Consider the following 14612-nt stretch of genomic DNA (forward strand, 5'->3'; position numbering starts at 1 on the left):
TACAGTGTGCACTTTGCCCTCTGTAGGACTGTTTGTGTGGATAAGAAAGTGATAAGGGATCAGACCAATGCAACAGCTTTTATATTCACACAGTAAGAGCCTAAGATCCAGTTTTAAGCCTGATCCAGAGTCCTTTACCTGACACAGTACAGGGTTTGTGACACTGAGAGAATCAAAGTCACATGTTTTATATCAATGACTGTCAATTGATATGAGCAGATAAATAAACTGAAAGCAAAGTGTTATTTCTACTGCAATTACTTTACTCAGAAAGTGTATTATTTTCACTTAATTTGTTATGTATTACTGTATTCAATTTAATGTATTTTATAAATAGTAGGTTTATGAATAGCCCATAGTTAAATAAATGATTTATTAAACAAACATCTGTCAAATATATGGGCAATACTATCCATAATATCTGTAACACTTTATATTTTAACTATGTATGTATTATATATAATATGATATTGTTTAATATATACATATATACACATTATTGTACTCTATATGGGGATACACGGACACACAAGCACACGATTGTATTTATTGTTGTGTATTTTCTTTGTACCGCAGGGTGGCAGCAAACGACGACATACATTGTGCTTACGGGGACAACAACTTTGACACTGCTGAATAACAAAATACACTTTAATCGTAGCATAATAGAGAAGAAACAATAATGAACAAGATTGTTTTTATTTTAAAATAGAATTGCTTTGTTGCGCTTGGTGAAAAAGTAATGTAACCAGTTGATGATGCATTCACAGACCTTTATAAACTAATTTAAAGTAAAGCCTAACTGATGTAAAACGCATGGTCTAACAAGATGTAATTAGACAACTTGTGTTTTTATGAATCTGCGGTATATTCAAACATTGAAAATGATTTTGCTTCATATTAGTTCCTCTTTTTAAAAATGTGATGAAAATCGATTTAAAGCTAAATTTATAAACCAAGCACAAATGGAAACATTAATTTTATATTTTAGGAAAATCCCTAACACATTTCTAATCTAAGGCGCATTTTCGAGCCCAGTGTGCGTACGTGAACACATCATAATTCATATCCAATGAGACCCCGCCCTGCCCGCCGTATACCGCTGACCGTCGCTGTCTTGCGGTTTGTAACAGTAGCAGTCGCGCCTTCTCGTGGAAGCTTCCACGGAGAGGGATTAGAACCGCCTTTTCGTGCGTTGACCAGCTGGTTAGCTCTCGTCAGAGAGTTGACGGGTGTGTTATCAGGCGGAATTATGTAGCGGAGAAACTCTTTTGGGCGAACTGCGCAGCACTATAGCATGCTAAGCTAAGCTGGAGGAAGGAACGGACCAACGGCCGAGCTAACGCGGGGCTAAAGTGCTCACCTGCGGGCTTTGATTAAGTCTTGACGTCGCCCTGAGCTAACGTGATGGGAAGTGTAAGAGAAAACGGGACCGGGGCGGTTTCAACGCCGCCACCGCCTCTGGATTCTGCCAGCGACGGCAACTTCGCCAAATCCGATGGATTTACAATGCTTTCCACTGGAAAGAGACCCTCCATCGGGGAGGATGACGGAGGAGTCGCAGCGGAGGCGAAACTCTTTGGGAAGGGACTGGCGGCCACCTCCCTTCTCCAGATCGCGATAAGGAACGGTATATATCAAAACCAGGTTGCCAACGCCATCGGCGGCGCTGCCAAAAATATGAACATGACCACGGGGAAAACAGCCAACCTTTATAATCTTACATCGGTAAACAGCAGCAGCAGCACTTCTGTCAACTCTCTGCTCGGCAAGAGGCGGCACAGGCATAAGAGGAATTTGTCGCTGGGGGCTCCTCCGACCAGCTCCACCTCTGCCGGCGGCTCCACTGCCGAGGCGGCCAACACGGCATCGCCGCTAAGTACCCTCAGCCTGGACAGAAGGACTTTTCTACGGCAGAAGCAGTCAAAGCAGCTGCAGGCCTCCGATAAGACCTGGGTACGATCGGACCATCGGCGGGGCTGCATTCACGTCCACGACTGGCTCACGCCCTCCTACCCACGCCCTGTGCTTTGCACTGTAGACACCACTGCTACAGAGGTGGCCTGTAAACTGGAGGGGAGCAAAGCAGGGTCAGTGCTGCGAGTAAGTGGTAAAAGTGCAGCCACAGTTGATTTAAACGATAATTGCAAAGACTTAAATGGACATTCGGTTGATAGTAACAGTCCGGATGGCAGGAACGACAAAGAAGACGAGAACATAAAACAGTATTATCCTGACACTAAACTGTCTACTAACCTGCTGGATGATAAAACTGCAAGCAACTCTTCATCTGAAGTATATCTGACTGATATTGGGGTGGACTTGAGTGTGCCAGACTGTTACGGGGTCTACTCAGGTTCAGACATAGAGAGCAGCACCTGTGAGGACTTCAGTCCAGGTGGACCCAGAAGTACAGAGCACCGAGACTCCCTCAGTGATGGGCTGGGTTTGGGCACTGACTCTTCAGTTTTAAGCACAAACTGTGACAGTGCCACTGAAGACCCTGACCCCTTTGAGAGCTCCTCAGATGAAGTGGATCTTGCCTCTTCTCCCACACACTCAAATGGTGATTCTGCTCCCAACAGTGTTTCCAGCCACGTGTCAGGACAGCATGAAGACACTAAACTCATCACTGGGGTTAACACAGATACCCCTGATTTAACAAAACCTGCCGCCAAATGCTTCAGCAGCTCTCAGTCGCGGCCTCTGACCAGCCAAGCATCTGTCCAGTCTGACCCTGAGATCCCAGAGGAAAGCAAGGGATGGACAGAGCCCATCAATATCACTCCAACCCCAGCCCTCTTTGTCCAGCTGCATGGTGGAGCAGTGCGACGGCTGGGAGATGATGAGAGGCCTCTGCAGATATTGAATGAATACCTTAACACTATGGGCTATGAAGATGCTTGGAGGGTGCAAGAAGAGGGAATGAACCCAGAAATAGGTTGCCTGATCCGCTTCTATTTCGGTGAGTAATTTTCATAATAATCTTTCAACATAAAAATCGAAGCCTCAGGTACAGTCTGTGTGTTTCTTCCAACCGTCTTCTTCGGAATGTTTATAAAATGCACTGAAAATCCCCTTGGTGCTAGTTACACCCTGCTGTTTTCATTGTATCTGTCTCATCTCTCCTCATCATTGTGCATCCATTCTCATTGTACCGTGAGTGCTGTCATTGTGTTGGGTCAGTGGCACTGTTAACCCAGTGTATACAATTGTCCTGTGGTGACAATGCCCAGGGTTTTGCTTGTAAGCCCCTCCCCTTACAATTCTGTGTGTGTGTGTGTGTGTGGTGCTGCAGGCAGACACATCTGGAGGTGACAGGTGTGATCGTTTTGACATCCCACAGACCAAAAGCGTTCAGGCATAATAGATTTGTTTTCATGTGCTATTCTATTTTTGTTGTTGTTATTGATAGGGATCATGTTTTTGTGTTAGTCAATTTAAGAGGATGTAAAAAACAGCCAGGATCTCTAATGGGATCAGCACAAGAGTGTGTTGTTTATGACCTTATTTTACACCCTCAGCAAAGAGAGGGGACCTACAGTCACAATTCACTGGTGTGCTAATAAAAGAAGACTCATTTTGAATCAATGCAATACGTTGTTCTTTTGAACCGGTTTAAGGTCAATATTAATCTAATTATTGAGTATTTGTTTTTGTAATATTTTAAATTTTTAAGGCAAGACGTTGAACAAACACCTTGATTTTATTCCTTTCCTTCCCCAAATGCTGTTCTCCCTCTGCTCTCTGGCTCCCACAGTAACGTGACTGAGGAACAAAACATGACATAGAGCTGTGCTTTTAAGAACAGGGCCCCATAAAGCAACTTCATTTCCAACACTAACAAACATGCACTGGACTAAGGGAGTGTGTGAGGCTGGTATGTACATACGGAGGGGGAAGTGGAGCTTCTCCACGATTGAGAAGTCATGGATAATACATGTTTCTCCAGTGAGATAACCAGGAATTTTAACAGGAAACACTTGCAGGACTTTGAAGATGAGCAAACAGAAGTTAAAATATTTACAGCGTTTTACAGATGTATTTAGTCACATTTCTTCTCTCAAAGATTTATCTTGAAGAAACATTAACTAACAAATTAAACATTTGATCTTTAAAACATATAGTCATATACAAACCTGCCCACATAGATGATTCTTGTTCAAACCTTTGGAAACTAAGTTCTGTCTTGATAAAATTAGATTGGGTCTCCTATCAGGATTACTGGTTCTAAAAAAATTAAATTGAAATAACAGAATTTTTTTCATCAGACACCTTCTTACCATGACCCTCATTTGACTCTAGTCAGAACTTAACCAGAACCTTCTCTCTAATCCTAACAAGAAGAAATCATTTTAAACATAATCTCTTACTTCTTCAGAGTTGTAGGAAGTACCTCATTGGTACTAGGTTTGGGTTCCCATTTGCACTACTAGTTCTTAAACACAACAATTGAAACATCTTAAAAACACAAAGACACTCAGTCTTGTTTCTTTGTAGTTGTACAGACTAATGAAGACAACATTAACATTAGCCATAGTCTCTTTAGGTTGGGAGGACTCCAGTGATGTTTGTGAAACAAAGATGGTACACACACACTCTCACATACAGACACACACTAAGAGGAAAAGTGTCCGGAGAGGAAATCAGATTTCACCACCTCAGTGTTTTGGACCTGGACCTGCAGCACTCGGAGGTCACTGCTTTACTTGACAAGGTTAAATGCTAATGCTTTGAATGAACAAACCATGTGCACCAAACCAGCTGCACAAATCTAGGAGTAACAGCTGTGAAATATGAAATCAGGTTGCAAGTGCAAGTACCAACTTTCTCAAAATAATTAGGAAAATAAATGTCACAGTTGTTTATCAAAAAACACAAAAAAGAAAGGGTTAAAAAAGAATTCAAGTCAACTTCTGTCAACAAATACAGAATGTAACAGGAAATGTGAAAACTTTGGTAAAAAGATCTGTTCCAGATACAGTGAAAAAAACTAAATGCTACCATGATCTAGCAGTCGTGTTTGGGTCCAACTGAAGTTAATTATGTAGCCTCAGGCAAAGTCTTGAAATGGCAGTTGTAGATCAGATGTAGTTCTACAACTTTTCATGCGTTTCTGTTAGATGTTCCTTCATCCCCTTATTGTTTCAATTAACCAGAACATGAAAACTACCAGGGTTTATCCATAACTTCATCGAGATGTTTTGAGATGACTAATATCTCCAATCGTCTATAAATGTAATAAATTAGCTTTAAACGAACAACAGAGTTCTCCTAATGCTTGTATTTACATGTCTATTTTGATTGGGATTACCCTTTTTGCATGCGAAATGCTAATAAACTTTCTGCCATCGCCACGCCATAATGGGGGAGTAGCATCTTTTCTTGGTCAGGCACAGAGGCATTACAGTATTAGTCAGCAAGCCACATTTAAGTACAAGTGCTACTTTATGACACTTTGGTTAGTCTGCCTGCTTACTAATAGCCAAATGGCAGTAGAACCGTTGACCTTGGCCTGGTTGGTTGGCTGCGTGCATAGAGACAGGATGTTCCACATGGAGGAATGTACGGAAGGGAGTTCCATGTATAGCCGACTACCTCACTCCTGCACCACCCATGGAAGGGTGGACGCGTTCAAAATACATTCCACTTTACATTGTATATTAAAATAAGGAAATTGATCATTTAATCCAGTCACAGTATCAGCATCAGTCCCCCTCCACGTTTGTAAGATTTCTGCCATTATATATGAATGGATTTTTTCCCTATATGCTTGAACTTATGTGGATTTCATCTTTCAGTTTCTTCTGTTGAGTTTTGCTGATGCTCCAATGCATCATGTTTGTGTCTCTGTACAGGACTCACTGTCCCTGTTTGTACTCGGGTCTGTTCCGACCTCAGAAAAAGGCATTTGTCATGCGGGTAGATCCTTCTTCCTGAAATTAACTTTAAATGATGCGTGACAGTCATACAGCCGAACTGCTGAGCCGACTGGTCATGTACTTTCAGTCATCACTGTTTCCAGCCACTCTGACTCTGTACTGAGCTGCTTTTATGAAAAAAAAGTGCTACATTTGTTGGAATAATGGTCAAGAAATAGCTGCTTTAGTAATAGCTGTATGTAATATGTAATAATTGGCAGTGGAAAAAGAGGATACGTGTCACTTATTTATAGAAAATACAGCAATTTGTGGAGAAAATAATTAAGGTAAAATATTTAAACATGCAATTTCCTAATTTTGTTGTTTAGCATTTGGTTAAATATTTGTTCCAGTTTATTGAAAATCATGTTCATATTTTCTGGTTCTAATGCACAACACCACTAATTCCTTACTGAATATTATTATTGATTATTAGAATGAAGCAGCCCTTATAAACATTTTAGCATGTTTACAAAATATAATAATGTTTTCATAATTAAAATAAAAAACATATTTTTTTTTACAATGTCCCCGAGGTCTAACATTCTGTGGACATAGTTAAATGTAAGACTGTCTATGTAGTAGTTCAGGTTCTGTGCTACTTGTTCTCAGGGGCTGGTTTGTCCTGGTGAAACCTAATCTTTGCTTTGTGTCAGTAGGAGGCATCAGGGAGGATCAAGGAGGTGCTCGTGTTTTAAGACATTGCATAACACGTTAATCTGATTTAGGCCACTTAAACCCTCTCAGAGTCACAGACTCTTCATGTGTCTGTTCTTTGGCCAATGTGATCAGATTTGCGGAGAAGAGCAGAACACACAGTCAGATGGATATGTCACGGTATTCAACAGAATTCCAACACACGAGGCAGTTCTGCGTGTTTGCCTCAAACACACTCAGGCCTCTCACCATGGCCCTGTGTCTTTACAGGAACTGTGTTGGCTTTTTGTTCCAGCAGTGTAACAAATCACGCCTGAGTGACTGCTCACTCACTCACTCAGCCCTCAGGCTGTTGGCTTCAGTTCTTACATAACCTCGCAGCACTCTGCTGCTCTGGCTCTGTGAAAGAGAGGCCCAGTGAGAGAGTTGATTCACAAAATCTCACAGTGCTTTAATGATGGCACCAACAACCTCCATCTAACTCCTCCATTATACTCCTGCAGGTAAACCTCGCAGCGTTGGTGGCTCCGACCGTGTCCTGTTGTCGGGCGTGTTCAATGTCCGCAAAGGGAAACTGGCACTGCCGGTGAACCGATGGTCCAGGCGTCAGGTCACACTGAGCGGAACTTGCCTCATTGTCTCTTCTGTGAAACATGCCCACACTGGCAAGATGCACATCCTCCCTCTCATTGGAGGAAAGGTAATTAATTAAATTGAATTAATTTTTTTTCATGTTCTTGTGAATCGAAAACCTGTTTGCCTTAAAGAGACAGAGTTCCTGCTGTGGTTTGGACGAGGCACAAGGCAGCTCTGCTTTGAAATGCCGAGGTCGTTCACCTTCTCCTGCAGCTGTGTGTGTATGTGTGTGTGTGGATCTTACTGCTGGAGCATGTTGTAGAGCAGCACAGTTCTGAGAAAAAAATCCAGGCCTCCAACGCCGACAGATGACCTGAGGTCTCAAGTTTTTCTGAGGGTTTAAAGATATTCAGTACAGTTCAATACAGTACAGCTCAGGCTGTCTGTGGGAGACACCATGTGATTGAACGAAAGCTGGTGTTTTCTGTTCATTGTTGTCCTGCAGGCTGCAGGCTGATTAGGAGGTCGATCCTACGATCTCCTACGTTTTTATCACCAGACCACAGGAATCTGTGTGAGGAATTTAAAACTCTTGTAGAAGATGTAATTATAGGTGTCTGTTGGTACAGAAAGAACTACTGCAAACTAATTAAAACATTTTCTAAATACACTGAAAAAAAAGTTGCTCATTTTGTTCTTGACCTGAATTTAATGCACTATGTTTGTGTTTTATTTTCCTGAGGTTAGAAAGTGATTTATTATCTGTGTTCAAAACATTTCAACGTGGTTCGGTGACGACTGCTGTTGTCATCACAATACAAATTAGTCTGATTAACTCTGCATTCACTGAGTGGATATAAAAGAAACAGAAAATAATGCGTCACAAAACACAGTTTGACGTCAGGGTGCAGCAGGGACTTGAACAGGATTTTTGTTCAGTGTGCAGCTGGTCTAAGTCTAGGTCTCAGACACCTAGGAGACAGGTTTTGTTTCATTGTCTCATAGTTCCCGTTTAGTCCGAACCCAAGGTACAGTGGGTGGTTTGAAACCATAAGATACAAGACACCTGTATAGTCGATTGTAAGATGCGACCTCTACAAAGTTAAGTCCTCAGTCAAAATATGGGGCAAACCTTTTTGTTTGCTCTGCAGGTGGAGGAGGTGAAGAGGCACAGCCACTGTCTGGCCTTCACCTCAGCCGGTCCTCAGGGTCAGACCTACTACATCAGCTACGACTCCTACACCGAGCATCTGCGATGGCACAGAATGGCATCAAAGGTACGTTTATAGTCTTGTTTCAAACAGGTTTTTGAAAACCTTGAATGTTTCTTGAACTGAAATATCCAGCTTGTTTATATACATGTTACTGGCTGAACTGAAACCAATTTAGTTAAAATAGCCAAATATTAGTCACAATGTTAGCTAAAAGCTGTGGGATACATAAATGGTTAAACATTAGTCACTTGAAAAGTGTCAAGATTTTTCAGTATGAACAAAGATTTTTTTTGACAAAATCTACATTTGTCTTTTGTGAACACTCTTACTCACTCCTGTTGTGTTTTCCTGCTCGTCCCTTTTGCTGCGTCAGATTGCATCACAGAGAGTGAACTCAGTCGACCTGTCCTGCTGCAGCCTGGAGGAGCTGCCTGCTCAGCTCTTCTACAGCCAGGACCTCACCCACCTCAATCTCAAAAACAACTTCATGTCCCCACACAGAGGTGTCCCAGCACTCACCAGGTGTGTTTTTGTTATCAGCACACATACACTTAATACTGGCAGCTTTAGTCCTGTGTGTGGACACAGCAGCAGGAGGAGCCGGCAGATGAAAGCTGCATTTTGTCCTTTTTGTTATTCTCCCCAGTGTATGTGGGAACGTCCCTTGGTTGCTCTTTTCTGCCCCGATGTGTAATTGAGGAAGCGGCTTAGATCAAATGACACATGATGTGTGTGTGGGCCACTTTGTGGTTCTGATGATTAAAAACAAGCTACGGTGCAGATTAGACATCAGTCATATGACCCCTGGGTCAGAGGACTTCTGCCCTGTTTTCCTTCTTAGATCGTCAAAGTGGTCAGTGACACTGAACGCTTGAGTCATTTTCATACTCCACAAAAAGGAGTTTGGTTATTTCTTATAGATAGATTGGATAGTGTTAAAATCCATGTACTGTACATGAAGTGAAAGGACAGTAAAGAATAATTACTTTGACTTGATTACTTTGACTTTGTCAGTTTCCTTATGAAGCTAAGAATGTGCCCGTCCACTGCTGTGAGAAAGACAAGGGTCTGGTTTCACCTTTCACCTGTGTGTCACCTCACTGTTGTTTGGATCATGTTCCGGGAAGTAAAGCAACGCACACACACGCACACAAACTACTACCTGAACTATTGTAGCCCAGCCTTGAACTGTGTAAACATTCAGCTTTAAATAATGTTTGTACTGAGTTTCCTCTTTGGGATCTTTCACTGTTTAGTCTTGTGCAACTCCTGACAGAGAGTGATCACAACACTAGTTTTTGTTTAAAAAAAAAGAAAGAAAAGCCCAACAATGTTTATAGCACTGACAGATTAACGGCTTTCCCTTTCCTCTCTTTCTCAACGTCCTTCTCACCCTCTCTAGGTTTTGTAAACTGAGAAGCCTTAGTCTGTCAAATAACGCGCTGTCCGAGTTTCCTTTGGCCTTGTGTGACATCACCTCGCTCAGTGAGCTCAACTTATCAGGAAATCTTCTCTCATCTCTACCTGCAGAAGTAGGAACCATGCACAAGTAAGTGAGCTGGAAAATAGACCTAATTTTCTCTACCTAAACAATGAAACAGTTTCTCTGCTGCTGGGAGATTCTACACTTTTACGGATTTTCTATTTTCTTTTCATCTTTTCTTGATGTCTTACTCGTTCGTCACAGAGCTCTAAATTATTGCATAAACAGTGCAACTGACGGAGCATATAATGATGTTTAATCAAGGTGTGGCAGGAAAACTGCACAATGTAATCATAATCTAAAAGTAAGTCAGTAAACCAACCGTTGTGAACGGGTGAATGTGATATTGCTTCTAAGAAATATTACTTTAAACAACTGTCAAATCTAGCGGTGTAAAAAAAAAGTCAATACACTGTAATTTCGCAATATTTCATGTCAATACCTTATCGATATTTTACAGCAATTACCAGTCAAATATGTATTGTGTTCGTTCATTTTATTTTTATTTTATTTCTTCACTAGTTTACTATTTCAGTTTTACTACAATTCAGTTGTTTAAAACAAAACTCAGTATATCATCATGCCTATAGTACTGCAGTATATCGCAATGTATTGTATTGTGCTGTGATTTGTATCTGTCAACTCCTCTTTTTCCCGCTCGTGTCCAGTCTGCAGACTCTTCTCCTGGACGGTAACTCACTGACCACTCTGCCCGTGGAGCTGGGCTCTCTGGAGGGTCTGTCCTACCTCGGCCTGTCCTTCAACTCCTTCGGCAGCATACCGACGCTCCTGGAGAGACTGAAAGGCATGGAGAGACTGTGTCTGGCAGGGAACCAGCTCTCTGTCCTGGACATGGTGGGACTGCAGTGGCTGTCAGTTCACCACATAGATTTGAGGTAAGAATATACTCACAGGCGCTGACATTTTTAGAGGTAATGCTGGAACAACACTCAGCTGTAATACAGCACTTCCCTGGATGCTGCGGGAAAACTGTGTTCCAGATTTCAACATCACTGCCTTATGCCAATGTCTTAGTCATTGTGTAATGCCATAAATTATTAAAGTTGAGTGCAGCCTGTATTTACATTGCTGATCTGTTTTTTTTTTAAACTTTTGCTTACATTTCAGTATTTTATTTGATGTAGCCTGGGTGATTAAAGTTTAATTATAGAGTTTCTAAAATCAAATACCTGGTCCTGAAGACGGTCTAAAGTCCAGTCTTTTGTTGCTGCGTTATGGCAGGACATTCTCATCAATAAGTGTCAGCAGTGCTAAGCTCATCTATATTGATTCATCATACCATTCCTACCATCGATTTGTACTGTTTCAACATAACAGATGGTGGTTTAGCTGTGGGTAGGGTACCGCAATGTAACTTTTCCCTTGAACAGTGAAGGCATCGCCGGCATTTGCTCCCTGTTTTGACAGCTGGCTGAGGTTAGGGCAGTTTAAATGAAAACAACAATGACTAAAGTCATCGGGAGCTTTGTTTGACCTTTGACCACTCCAACAGATTGAACCAACTTCAAAAGGTGACATTGGGGGACTCGGAGCACCTGGACCATATCGTCCACTTGGACCTGAGGGACACTGGTCTTCGGGAACTGGACGTCAGGACTATTGTATTGTGCTGTGATTTGTATCTGTCAACTCCTCTTTTTCCCGCTCGTGTCCAGTCTGCAGACTCTTCTCCTGGACGGTAACTCACTGACCACTCTGCCCGTGGAGCTGGGCTCTCTGGAGGGTCTGTCCTACCTCGGCCTGTCCTTCAACTCCTTCGGCAGCATACCGACGCTCCTGGAGAGACTGAAAGGCATGGAGAGACTGTGTCTGGCAGGGAACCAGCTCTCTGTCCTGGACATGGTGGGACTGCAGTGGCTGTCAGTTCACCACATAGATTTGAGGTAAGAATATACTCACAGGCGCTGACATTTTTAGAGGTAATGCTGGAACAACACTCAGCTGTAATACAGCACTTCCCTGGATGCTGCGGGAAAACTGTGTTCCAGATTTCAACATCACTGCCTTATGCCAATGTCTTAGTCATTGTGTAATGCCATAAATTATTAAAGTTGAGTGCAGCCTGTATTTACATTGCTGATCTGTTTTTTTTTTTAAACTTTTGCTTACATTTCAGTATTTTATTTGATGTAGCCTGGGTGATTAAAGTTTAATTATAGAGTTTCTAAAATCAAATACCTGGTCCTGAAGACGGTCTAAAGTCCAGTCTTTTGTTGCTGCGTTATGGCAGGACATTCTCATCAATAAGTGTCAGCAGTGCTAAGCTCATCTATATTGATTCATCATACCATTCCTACCATCGATTTGTACTGTTTCAACATAACAGATGGTGGTTTAGCTGTGGGTAGGGTACCGCAATGTAACTTTTCCCTTGAACAGTGAAGGCATCGCCGGCATTTGCTCCCTGTTTTGACAGCTGGCTGAGGTTAGGGCAGTTTAAATGAAAACAACAATGACTAAAGTCATCGGGAGCTTTGTTTGACCTTTGACCACTCCAACAGATTGAACCAACTTCAAAAGGTGACATTGGGGGACTCGGAGCACCTGGACCATATCGTCCACTTGGACCTGAGGGACACTGGTCTTCGGGAACTGGACGTCAGGACTCTCAGTAGGCTGGAGGTTCTCCGCTGTGACCGAAACAACCTATCTGTTCTCCGAGTGGGCGGTCCCACCCTCAAAGGCCTTCATGTGGCCCATAATGGTAATGGACACTGTGACAGTAGTGAACAGATGATGCTTTGAAGCTGAAACTATAAAGACTTTTTATATTATGCTTGTAGAATTGACGGAGCTGGAGGTTGAGCCAGCGCCAGAGAATCTGACCGTTTTGGACTTGTCCTGGTATGAAGACTCAGTGTGGACACTTGACTTTCCTGTTTACACTGTGAAGGAGTCCACTGACTGGGGTTTGTTTTTTCTTTAAGGAACAAGCTGGGCTGTGTGCCCGCCTGGGTGTGTGACAGCAGCAAACTGGAGGTGTTGGACGTTAGTCATAACTCTGTTTCTGAGCTTCCCATACAGTAAGAAACACATGCTGAGAAATTCTGTGTTTGCAGCCACTTGTTTTTCCACAGCGGTGGGAACATCCGTAGAAATACATTCCCTAGCCCCTCACCTTAAAAACAGCCATCTTAACTTAATTCCTAACCTCTGCCCTTACTCTAATCCTTACTTCAACCCAATTGACCCATTGCTAACCCTGCCCCCCTCCCCTCTCACACACACTCAAACACAAACACTTTTAGAAAAACACTGCTCTGGACTCTACATTAGCTGGAAACAGAGGAGTTTGAGACTGATACGAAAACAAAAAGTCAAAATGAAAACTAAATTTCATTAATATTGGATTAGATTTTGCAGCACATGTTAAATCTCAGATTAGAGTCTAATCCAAAGCTTTACTTTAGTAACAGTTAAAGCCAAACCTCATGTTTTTAGTGTAAAGATAAAAATGCTTTGTCTACATTGAAGGCTTTTACAACTGTCCTTCACTGTGTTCTTGGTCTGTGCAATGTTGAGTGTTTATGTTGAGATCAGGTTTGATAATGTTTAGCACGACCCTGAATTATCTTATTATTTACAGACTGCAATTTTGGTAAAGCCTGGAGTTTGTCAAGCAGAAATCTTTTGTTTTTTGAAGGTTAAAATAAAAGTTTTGTTTTTAAGAACATGCCCCTATTGGCTTAGAAAAAGTACTGCACATACTGTAGGTGTAACTACTAACATGACAGGAATAGTTGACCATTTTTTTTATGCAAATGCTTTTATGATATAATGACATGTGAGATGCTTTATACTGCAGGACTGCAATCAGTGTCCTCCTGCATGTGATGTTGACATGTGCTGCTTGGCCTGTCTGAGCTGAAAGGTGGAGTTTAACCAAGTCATTTATAACCCAAACCCTTAAACCAAAGTCTTAACCCTCGTAAATTCCTTCAATGAAGTGTGAACTGCCTTAAATGTGTGTTGGTCTCCAGCCTAAAAATCACTTCTGACTGACAGAATGGGTAGAATCCCGATGTCAAGTATTCCCAATAAATATAATCGACAGTATTTTGGCAGGTTTTACTATGTTGACTTCTGTGTGTGTTGAACGAAGTTCTGGTGATGGAAAAAAGAAAGGCGATAGGAATGAAGGCTGTCTTTAGATGTAGAATAGATGTAGAAGGTGGTGGACCACGGACTTTCATAGTCACCTTTATCCGGATGTTACAGTGTTTTCACTGTGTGTAAAGATCTCCATGATCTCCATGTATTTTGTTTTTTAACTGCATTCATCACCATCCACATCAGTCTACTTAAACCACAGTGGATAATTCAGCTGAAGGTCAAAACTCTTCACCTTTAGTTCACGAATCAGCACGACGCAAACCTACTGGACCTGAGTGGAAAGTTAGATCACTGCAGCCAGCAGTGTTTTGTGTACTGTTCTATGCCCTCATCAGGGTTAAACAGAGACGTTTTCATTGACAGATTTTTTTTTTTACATTTACAAGACACACACGTGTACACAAACAGCTCCTCAGCCTCCTTTATTGTTTGTGGTGTAGGCTGCTGTCCAGTGGGAGCTTGAGAAAACTGCTGGCAGGCTGGAACGGAGTGTGTCAGCTGGCTGAGAGGCTGGAGAGATCACAGCTAGAGGTTCTTGATCTTCAGCACAACTATCTGACCGAGCTCCCACACAACCTCTTCATGAAGGCACAGAGGTACACAGAGTTACCCAACACATACTGTTCT

At 42.1% G+C, this 14612-nt stretch overlaps 1 protein-coding gene across 1 annotated transcript in view; it reads left to right on the top strand.

The window, feature by feature from the left end:
• Positions 1 to 1078: 1078 nt before the first annotated feature.
• LOC103399859 (PH domain leucine-rich repeat-containing protein phosphatase 1-like) overlaps positions 1079 to 14612 on the top strand; it is a 19023-nt gene continuing 5489 nt past the window's right edge. The window contains exons 1-10 of the mRNA XM_008338493.3: positions 1079 to 2965; positions 7082 to 7278; positions 8306 to 8431; positions 8742 to 8890; positions 9771 to 9917; positions 10520 to 10747; positions 12374 to 12576; positions 12656 to 12716; positions 12800 to 12895; positions 14426 to 14581. Of these exons, the coding sequence (XP_008336715.1) occupies positions 1408 to 2965; positions 7082 to 7278; positions 8306 to 8431; positions 8742 to 8890; positions 9771 to 9917; positions 10520 to 10747; positions 12374 to 12576; positions 12656 to 12716; positions 12800 to 12895; positions 14426 to 14581 (2921 nt within the window). The 5' untranslated portion in view covers positions 1079 to 1407. The remainder of the gene's footprint in view (positions 2966 to 7081; positions 7279 to 8305; positions 8432 to 8741; positions 8891 to 9770; positions 9918 to 10519; positions 10748 to 12373; positions 12577 to 12655; positions 12717 to 12799; positions 12896 to 14425; positions 14582 to 14612) is intronic.

This window comes from Cynoglossus semilaevis, chromosome 2 (assembly GCF_000523025.1).
Source record: "Cynoglossus semilaevis isolate Cse_v1.0 chromosome 2, Cse_v1.0, whole genome shotgun sequence".
Taxonomy (NCBI): domain Eukaryota; kingdom Metazoa; phylum Chordata; class Actinopteri; order Pleuronectiformes; family Cynoglossidae; genus Cynoglossus; species Cynoglossus semilaevis.